This window comes from Daucus carota, chromosome 3, assembly GCF_001625215.2.
Source record: "Daucus carota subsp. sativus chromosome 3, DH1 v3.0, whole genome shotgun sequence".
Taxonomy (NCBI): domain Eukaryota; kingdom Viridiplantae; phylum Streptophyta; class Magnoliopsida; order Apiales; family Apiaceae; genus Daucus; species Daucus carota.
In genome coordinates, this window is record NC_030383.2 from 34011719 (window position 1) to 34023078 (window position 11360).

At 37.4% G+C, this 11360-nt stretch overlaps 1 protein-coding gene across 1 annotated transcript; it reads right to left on the minus strand.

The window, feature by feature from the left end:
• Positions 1 to 8560: 8560 nt before the first annotated feature.
• LOC108212382 (uncharacterized) lies at positions 8561 to 9034 on the minus strand. Its single transcript, XM_017384107.1, has one exon. The coding sequence runs from the start codon at positions 9032 to 9034 to the stop codon at positions 8561 to 8563; it is 474 nt and encodes a 157-aa protein (XP_017239596.1).
• Positions 9035 to 11360: the final 2326 nt, after the last annotated feature.

Sequence of the window (11360 nt, forward strand, 5' to 3'; positions counted from 1 at the left end):
GCTTAAGTCCTGAGACCAGAGCTACAGATTGAATGATGACATTTCCAAGATTGATGTTGCCATATCCCAAAGTTTTCCCTATGTTGCCATCTCCATAAGAAACATTTGGGCCAGCCTTCTCCACAAAGTCTGATAGCAGGGCTTTATTTCATGTGATATGTCCTGAGCATCCACTGTCCAGAACTAGGATGTTCTCCCTGTTGCCCTGCAATCACATACACAACTAATGGTTAGTTTTAAGGACCCAGACTTGCTTGGATCCTTTGTTCTTGTTAAGATTGTTAACACTAGCAGCGGAGGATTTATCAGAGTTTAAATCAGAGTTTGTGCTAACAGACTTTTTAACAGATGTTGAACCAGGAGAATCAATCTTTTTCTTCAAAGAAGGTTTCAATTCATAATAGTCATAATATAAACTATGGTATTCCTTACAAGTGTAAATGGAATGCCATAAACTACCACAATGAAAACAAGGATTTTCTGGTCTAAATCTAGTATTCCTAGTCTTAACTTCTGATTTTGGAGACATAGCATTTATGTCCTTATATTTTTCCTGCAAAAAGAAGCAAGATGATTAGGATTACCACAATTATGACAAGTTTTCCTAGGAGCATTTGGAATAGGCATATAACTGTTGCTTTTGTTTATTCCAACCTTGCCATTCCTATTTTTCCTAGGTTCCTTAATCCTGTTTTCTTTCTTAACCTCCTTGAGCTTATGCTTAAGCTGTTTCTGAGTCATTAAACCAATATTAACCTGTTTAGGTATATCAGTCTTTGATTTGTCCTGAGTCTTTGATTCTACAACAAATCTTACTGGAACTACCCTAGGTTTTTCAATTTTAATGGTTTCTTGTTTATATGACTCAGCTTCATGTTTATCAGAGTAACCTAACCCTTTCTTCCAGTTTCCACTTTCTAAGATATTCTGAGTAGTTTTCCCTGAGTTAGTCCAAGTTCTGATTATCTCTCTTTCCTTAACAAGTTCTGATTCAAGAGAAGCATTTTTCTTTAAGAGTTCATTTTTAACAAAGATAGAGTCATCTCTTTCCTTCTGAACTTCTAGCATCTGAACTAGTTCCTTTTCAAGATAATCATTCCTTTTCTTGACATCTAAGATCTCAGATTTTAGTCTTTCATTTTCTAAAGTCTGATCTCTATAACTAACATGCAGAGTTTTAAGAAACAATCTTAACTCAGTTATATCCTCAGTATCAAAAGCAAGAGTGGAATGAGGTACCTTAGTTTCAACAGTCTCAGTGCTGTTGTCCATGTTTGCCATCAAGGCATAGTTGACTTCTTCCTCTGATTCTGATGAGTCTGCCCAGCTTCCTTTCTTTGTGATAAAGGCTTGTTCTTTTTCTTTCTTAGCTTTCTTGCACTCAGTTGCAAAATGGCCTTTCTCTCCACAATTGAAGCAGGTGTATTTAGACTTATCAGATTTTCCAGATTTTTCTTCTTTGCCTTCATTCCTTTTGAAGACCTTCCTATCAGAGTTTCTGTCTTTCTTTGAGAATTTCTTCCCTTTGTTGAAGTTCTTATAAGCCATCTTCTTGAAGCTTTTCACCATCAGTGCTGCCAGCTGCATCATCTCAGTATCACTGTCATCAGAGTCTGACGGTATATCAGAGTCTGAGTCATCATCAGAGTTTGATGACACAGTTTCAGACTTTTTGACATGTGCTTTTCCCTTGCTTTTCACAGCTGTTTCTTCTTGAACTTTTAGAGCAACTGGTTTGGGTTTTCCACCATGTCGTTTGTTCCTTTGCTCCATTTCAAGTTCATAAGTTTTCAGTCTTCCAAAGATGTCATCCAGAGACATGTCTTCAAGATCATGATTGTCTCTTATAGTGGTTACTTTGAAATCCCACTTTTCAGGAAGAGCAAGCAGAAATTTGAGATTTGAATATTCTAAATCATACTCTTTATCCACTAGAGACAGATCATTCAGCAGCTTGACAAATCTGTCATAAAGATCAGTCAGTGATTCACCAGATTTTGCATCAAAGTGTTCATACTCTTGAGTAAGTATGGTTCTTCTGTTTTTCTTGATGGCTTTGGTTCCCTGACATCTGACTTCCAAAGCATCCCATATTTCTTTTGCAGTTTTACAGCCAATCACCCTATTTGACATAGCATTATCAAGAGCACTGTGCAACAAGTGCTTCACTTTTGCATCTTTACTGATTGATAAGATGTCCTCAGGAGTATAGTCTTTCTTCTCTTTGGGGATCATCTTCTGAGGTTCATCTCCAACTGCAACAGAGAGCTTTGTTGGCATGTGTGGACCATCATAAATCCTGTCCAGGTATTCTGGATCTGTAGATTCCAAAAACATAGTCATTCTGACCTTCCAGATAGGATACTCAGATGCCTTGAGGATCGGAACCCTAAGTGACTCATATCTACTGGTTTGTGATTTCTCAGACATGATTGTGTGATTAAGATCTCACTGTAGGTATATCAACAGAGCTGGCTCTGATACCACTTGTTAAGAATCAGTCGTTAAACTCTCAACCTAAGCTCTGATACCACTTGTTAGGACGAATAAACTCACTATATAAGATAATATAGTGAACACAATCAATAACAGAACACCAGTATAAGAGAATAATTCAACTAAACTCTTATTCACAAATCACAGTAGCTTACAAATAATCTCTTAGTGATTTATATTTTATCACTAAGAGCTGCTAGGTTACACGAATGATATTCAATTGATAACTCATCTAGAGTAAACCCTAAGCTGTGTTTATATACACAGTTACATGATATCTACTGATTGATTTACAATTATCTTCTTCCTAAAATAATCTAATCAGTAGCTATCTTTTTCCTGTTCTGATTTGCATATCTTCCTTGATATTCTCTTTCCTTGCTTATCCAGATCTTCTCCTAGAAATCAGCCGCCTGCAAACTCTAACCATCATATAAACTCTGATCCAGCTGGCAGTCGTTAAACTCTGATTCTAGATTAAACTCTGATCTTCATTTCTGCACACTAAACAAGTTAAATACCTGTGACATCATCAAATATGTAACAGTATCATTTAATTTGAAAAATTCTCGCATAATTCATTTCTTAATTATAAAAATGGTTGAGAAATTTGTCATCCAAGAGACCAACTACAATGCTTATTTGGACCCTGAAATCTGTCCAAGCCGGTTCAAGCACTGGGTTAGATTCCTCAACGAACAGTGCATAGCCTGTACTGCTCTCACGGCCTCTGCAGAACTACAGATACATCCACTCTACGACTTCTACTCAACCGCACTGAACTCTACACTATTAGAAGAATATAGGTTGATCGGAGACATAAGGGTTGGTGATGTGAACGGTCGGAGGAGTATTTTGATTACATCCGATGATGTTAATCATGTTTTGGGACTTCCTCAGGAGAACTTTGCTGTAGTTCCCGACGAGCAGGAGTTGGTATAATTCTTTCAAACCATCCAGTACAAAGGAAATATAAATCTGCCCAAGATGTCTAAGGGCAATTTAAAGCCTGAGTGGGAGATTTTCTTTGACACCCTGGCCAAGGTGTTCTCTCCTACAGATCGTCGAAACTTCAACAACATCTCCAACATCCTTCAGGTATTTGGACTCTGCATTGCTTATAATCATCCAGTTGACTTCGGAAAGATTATCCTGAAGGAGATTCTAAGGAAATTGGGACCACTGATGAGTCGGTCCGTAGAGAACAATGACAAGGTTGAATGCTTCTATCCTCGGTTTCTGATGCTGCTTCTGAATGATAAGATGACGGAGGCTGATAAAAACTTCTACTTCAACTCTGAACGAGCTTTGGTCAAGAAGGCCAGTACCAAGTTAGTAAACAAGCTCGCAAAAGCCACGAAGCACAATCAGGTTCCACTTGTCGTCACTCCATTCATTTCTGAGAGTTCAACGCCTCGTTGGCACCTTATCAGTTTCATGTGGCTCAACCTGAACAACAGCAACAGCAACCTCAGCAACAACAACAACATCTACTACCACCACCACAACAACAACCATCACCTCAACCATCACCTCAACAATCACATGCTCAATCCCCTATCCACCAACAACAACAATTCCAGTCATTTGAAGATGAGCCCCTGCAATACGACTTCTTCGAAACACAACTATCTTCATCTGAACCCATACTACCCTTCACCCAAACACAATCAACCTCACAACCGTTACCTTCAGACTCTGCTATCAACTCTGAGCTCAGAGCCTTTCAGGACGACTTACAGGTAACTCAGGTACTTTCTGACTTTACATCTAACTTTAATGTTGATAACTCTAATTATGGTTGTGACTATGATTTGTTTTGCCAGCCTGCCAGCAATGAACCTGACAACACACAGGTTCATATCCCTGCAGATGATTTTGTTCAACAAACTATCTCTTCTCCAAACATAACAAACATCACTACTACGAAACCTGTTCGTAAAGTAGCCAAGAAAAGGAGTGGGAGCAGTTTCATGTCTGAACCCGCAACTCTGTCTTCCCTAAAGAAGCAAAGGGTGGAAGCCTCGAAGACATCTTCAGCCACATCCTTGCCTTCCCAAAAAGGCTTGGACTCTGAAATGGCAATACAGTCTCCGGATTCATTCTCTCAACAGAATGAAGCTATTGAAGTTGACCATCCAGCCACGGTATCCTGTACTGAGTCTAGCACTGCTCTAGCACTCACGCTAGAGCAAAATCAAGCCAATACACAGGTTACTACACTTTCTAAGAGCACAGATTTTCAAAACCAAGTTACCATGTATGAAAAATTTTCTGATCACTCTTTCTTTAATGATCATGAGCTGCTTGGCAACGTGCAAGTAAATCTGCCGTCAATGGCATCCGGAGGACAATTTGTTCCTCCACTACCTTTGAACCCATCTCAGGGAACATTGGTAGTATATACAGGTTCAGCTAGAGGTCTGAGTGAAAAGAGTGATGAAAGGCAAACACTGAGCGATATACATGCACGTGAGGAGAGTGAAACAGCTCTGAGTGTTCGTGAGATGAGTGCACACACTGACCCAGCTCTGTTTGAGGAAAGAATGTCAGAATTACAAGCTGAACTTGCCCGGATGATTACGGAGAATGAAAGGCTGAAAGGTGCACAACTGGTCACTTTAGAAAAGAAAGTGGAGGAGGAGCCATCTAGTACTTACAGAGATGAGCTTAAGGAGGATATTCAAGAGTTGTCTATCCAAATGAAGTCCAATCATGAGCTGTATATGGCAAAGTTTGATGCAGTTGAGCAAACTCCGGTTCAAGTGCTCAATCATTTGCAGAACTCAAAGTCAACTGCTCAAGAAACTGGAGAGGATCCCTCAACTAATGGGGAGAATAGGGACAAATGTGGAGAAGACAAAGGGAACAGCTCCAATCAATGCAACAAAGGGAACACAAATACTTCTGATTCTGCACCTGGCAGCGATATTGAAAAGTCTAAAGGCAATCAACCTATGCATCAACAGGATGATAATTATGATGCTTATCCTAAAGAAATGGATGATGATGATGTGTTTGATGCCACTTACTGTCAGAATCATGAAGATGGAGTATTTGATGAAGCTTACTTGATCTAGACTAAAGAGGAGGCTATAGACCTTGAACATAAAGAGCTTGTGAGAAAGTTTAAGTTGGAGAATAAAGCTAGAAAGAGAAAGCTCAGGGACTTTCAAAAGCTTCTAGAAGACAAGCTCATCACTGAAGAAGAAATCAAGAGAGAAAAGTAGAAAATCTATGATGCTGCCTGTGTACAGAAGAATCTTGATATCAAACAGAAAGTTGGTATGAGTTGGGACATTGCACGAAGAATCTTTAATGGACCTCAAAGGGATCCCTTCTCGATGACAGGAAATTCATGTCTTTAATCTATGATCCCTGATGAGGATGTTTTTAGGCATGCCCTCTCTTTGGAACTGTGGTACATAACAGTTGCTGTCAGGAACTTGATAGATGAATGGGAGCTTATCATCTACACCAGAAGAAACGGAACATTCAGACTCTCAGTTGATTTTCTCAAGTCATTTACTGTAACTGAGCTCTGGGTGCTTCGTAACAAAGTCAAGAGAAGCTCTAATTTGAATGAACTCCTTCGAGACAAACTGATGGAACATGCTGAATTTAATAGCCCTCAGGTTGTCAAGAATCCTTACTGTGTGAAGTTCATCAATGACGACTACCTAAACTCCGTGTACTTGAATGAAGAAGCTTTTCCCAAGTACCCTGTGAACCAACTGATACTGGTATCCACTCTCTTAAGAACCAAGGGATTCGCTTCTAAAGCAAAGGCTGATGCTGATAATGTTATAGTTGACTATTGTCTTCAGAATGGTATTTCTAAATATACAAGGAAGATGAAGCAAGTCACGAAGACTCAGCCTGCTGACTTTAAGGAGGACCTAGTGGATCTGGAAGTGATGCACCAACTGGCTCTGGATAATGAAAGGAAGAAACATGGTGAAGCCACTACTGCAGAACAACCAACCAGGAAAGAACCTTCAACTCATGTCCTTCACAGTTCTGACACTGAGGAAGGAGAAGTTGATTTGCAGACTATATAGGGTATTGTAATATATGTTCTAAAAGAACACCCCTTTTGTAATCTACTTATTATGTTTGAATTCTAGTGAATGTTTAATGAATACCAGAAACTTTTTGCTATTTATCTTTCAATGTTTAATCCTTTGTCTTATTAGTTAGTTGAGTTATCCTCTCGATAATTTGCATGTTATGTTAACAAACAAATAGGGAGAGATTGAAAGGCATATGTTAAGCCTATTTGTATTTAAGAGGTATCAACTTAACTCTGATAAGAAAGCAAGTAAATAGAAAGTACTGTTAATCGGAATCCGTACGAAGAACGTCAAATGATTTATTGAAGATTTTATATCAGAAGAATTTCAGGATGCTGCTGCAAACCACTGGAAGAAGTTCATTAATATGTTCAAGCCTCAGTGTACAAATAATCTTTTTTAGCACGTCCAGAAGATCAGAAGGTATAAAGTTTAAATACTTTATTTATTCAGAAGATTCCATATTGTGTCTGCAAATGAAGAAGAACTCAGAAGACAAAGAATCGATGAACAAGCCACAACCTAATTGTTTAATTGACAAGGAATATTTGCTTCAGCTAGTTACAGATGAACTAGACAGTATATTGTGTATCAGCGTATCAGATTAAATATTCTACGTCAAAAGAAGGTGGTCGTTCAATCAAGTCGAAGATCGTAATTGTTTGAAGAAGACTGAAGACTCTGCTGTAGAAGAAGAGGGATAAATGATTATCTATTTAATTATTTCACCTCTCAAAATAATTATATTGGATGTGTAATTTATTTATTAAATTAATTCTATCTCGAATTAATTTAATTTATGAATTTATGCATTTAATATAATTAAGTGAATAATTATTGGTTAATTATTTAAAACGAAAAAGGATTATCTTTCTATTTGTAAACAAGGCAAGACAATCCAAAGGATTGTCTTGCCAAGCACTTTTACCTCTTTTAAGACATGGTAAGACAATCTTATAGATTGTCTTACCGACTGATAATTGTCTTGGCCATTTCAAGGCAAGACAATCTCTTGAATTATCTTGCCGAATGAAGCTTGCAAGACAATCCTTGAGATTGTCTTGCCGAATGTATCCTAGCAAGACAATCTGGAAGATTGTCTTGCCGAGTTTTGTAATTATCTTACCGACCTTAGGATTGTCTTGCCCATGGATTTGATTGTCTTAATAGTTGTAGACAATCTCTAAGATTGTCTTAAAAGGCTTAAATCAACAAGACAATTAGCCAAATTGTCTTAGCAAGCTTAGGATTGTCTTTGCCACCATTGTCTTGCTAGTTCATGGCATTTGCCTATAAATATGGCTTCCCTCTCTTCATTTGTTCTTGTTCAAAGTATTGTAAAGGTTTCAAGTTGAGCTAAACTTGCTATTTGTTAAATCCACAGTTTACTGTGCTTTGATCATTCGGTTGTTTTATACCGCTAAGTTAGAATACTTCCTGTCGAATTTATTCTACGAACTAGTGGACATTAAAACGATACATATTAATTATATAACGACTTACACATTGTTATATCAATTAATTAAAATCTGATTAACAAGTTTATATCCAATCAGATTATTCCGTCGTGATTATTTTGTGATGATTGTATTCAACCCCCCCTTCTACAATCGTTCCAGGACCTAACACTTAGAATAGCCTCATCCCAGCCTCTCTACTCCATGTCCATTAGTGCACTAACTTTGTAGTTCTACAAACCCTGTATGTTAGATGTTATTAAGGGATTGCTATCATCTAGCAACCATGGATGCCCAGCTATATTCACCAAGTTTCCAGACCCTAACTTCCATCTCATAGCAGCCGAGATCACGTGTTTTCCTTCCCATATACTACGCCAAATAAAGATGGGATTGTTACCAATACTTGCCTCCAAAAAATTGCAATTTGCGTAATAACGCGCCTTATAAATTCTGCTCACCAGACTATTTGGATTGATAATTAACCGCCAACCCTACTTCCCAAGCATAGCTACATTGAAGTCCCTAAAATTTCTAAATTCCATCTCCCAAACACGAATTATGTCGGCTTAAGCGCTCGTAGCTCATCCAATGAATACTTCCACTATCATTTTTCTTAGATATCCACCAAAACCATGATATGCTTGTTTCAAGATCTTTTGTAATCTCTAGCGGCAACAAAGATACACTCATAGCGTATGTCGGAAAAGATTGTATTACTGATTTCACTAGGACTTCTTTCTTTCCCTTAAAGATTATTTTCACATCCCAACTTAATGCTTTCCTTATTACCTGATCCTTCAAGAACTTCAAAGTCGTCGTCTTACTATGCTGCATCATGTTTGGCAACCCCAGGTAAGTGCAATTATCATTCGCTTCCATCATTTGAACAATGTCACAGACCTGCTGTTTTTTATCCAGATTCATATTTGTGCTAAAGAAAATTGAAGACTTCGATCTATTCACTTTTTGGCCTGATGCCAACTCAAATTTGCCAAGAATCACCATCATTCTTTGAGTCTCGCTTTCACCAGCCTTGTAATATATATATGAATCATCTGGGAACAGCATACGAATAATACTCGGAGCCTGCTTACAAACTTTCACCCCTTGATTAGTTTCCGGTTTTCAAACTGATGAATCATTGATGAAAGGCCTTCTGCACAGAGTATGAACAAATACAGGGATAGGGGATCTGCCTTGCGTAACCCGCGACTTGGCATAATTGGACCAATCCCTGTTCGAGCATGAACAATACGGTAAGAGACTGTTTTAACACATTGCAGAATCAAGTGAACCTACCAATTGTCAAAACCCATCTTAGTATAAATAGCCTTAAGGTAACTCCATTCAATTCGGTCATAAGCCTTGCTCATGTGCAACTTCAAAGCCATGTAAGTATCTCTTCTTCGACATTTCCTCTTCAGCATATGCATCACTTCATAAGCAATCACTTCATTACTTCATACTTCTAGTAAAAACCAGGTGTCATCCCGTCAGGGCCTGGAGCCTTGTCCGGTTCATTTGAAAGACCGCACGTTTAACTTCTTCTACTGTAATTGGCTGCAAAAGCATGTCATTCTGAGCACTCGTAATTGTACTAGGAAAGGTGCTTACCACTTCTTGCCAATCTATTTCTGTGGCTGTAAACAAACTAGAAAAATGCTCGGATATCAGTTCTACAAGTCCATTCTCCCACTCCAACCACTAACCATCCTCATAATTTAGCTTATTAATCTGATTGTTTCCCCTCATATTCGAAGCAAAAGAGTGAAAGTACTTACTATTTTGGTCTCCTGCCTGCAGCCACATTTGTTTCGATCTTTGGCGCCAAAATCTTTACCTTTGTGAAAGGCACATGTTTAGCCTATTTGTATTTAAAGAGGTACCAACTCAACTCTGATCAGAAAGCAAGGTAAATAGCAAGTCCTGTTGAAGGAATCCGTACGAAGAACGTCAAGTGATTTTATTGAAATTATATGTCTGAAGAATTTCAGGATGCTGCTGCACACCACTGAAAGAAGTTCATTAATATGTTCAAGCCTCAGTGCACAAATAATCTTTTGTCAGCACATCTATAAGTCCAGAAGGTATAAAGTTTTAATACTTTATTTATCCAGAAGATTCCATACTATTTTTACTTATGAAAAAGAACAACGAAGACAAAGACTCGACAAACAAGCCACGTCTCAAATGTTTATTTAATAAAGAATATTTGATTCAGCTAGATACAGATGAACCAGACAGTACATTTGTGTGTCAGCTACTCAGATTAAGTGTTCTGCATCAACTATAAGTGGCCGTTCAATCAAGACAAAGATCTACAACGTTAACAAAGTCAGAAGTCCTTGCTGCTGAAGAAATATAATTTTATAAGTATTTCTTTTAATTATTTCACTTATCAAAATAATTAAATTAGTTGTATAATTTATTTATTAAATTGATTCACCATCGAATTAATTTAATTTACGAATTTATATATTTAATATAATTAAGTGAGTAATTATTGGATATTTATTCAATTAGACTTTCCCTATGTAAGTATGTCTATTGGATATCTATTAGACTTTCTCTGGTATGACATAAAAATGTCATACTGTGTCCTCCAATCAGACTTTCCCTATGTAAGTATGTATTGTGCTTGTATGACTTTAAAAAGTCATACCGTTTGGATCCCTATGACTTATTAAGTCATACCGAATGGTATTGTATGATATTGGCTGATTAAGTCATGCGAAATGAAGTTTGAAGGCCAAGTAATTAATGTCATACCGAGTTTAGCAGAATGACATTCTCAAGTAATGTTATTCCTTTTCTCTTTTGAGCATGGCTTTGTATTGTAATGGCATACCTTCTTTTGTAATGTCATTCCTAAGCTAGAAAGTCATTCCTATCAATGTCATACCTAGTTCTAAGTGATTTGCCTATAAATATGGTTTCACTTCTTCATTTGTATGTTGTTCAAGCATTGTAAAAGCTTTCAAGTTGTTTGTAACTTGCTCTTGTTATATCCACAATTTTCTGTGCTTTGATCTCTCGGTTGTTTTAATCACTAAGTTAAAACACATCCTGTCGAATTTATTCTACGAACTTCGGTGGACATTAAAACGAACCATATTAATTATATAACGACTTAAAACATTGTTATATTAATTAATTAAAATCTGATTAACAAGTTATATTCAAATTAGATTATTCTGCCGTGATTTTTAGTGACGATTGTATTCAACCCCCCTTCTACAATCGTTTCAGGACCTAACAATTGGCATCAGAGCGGTTGACACCATTTACCATATTAGATCCTATACATACTCTGTAACGTCCAAATATTTTT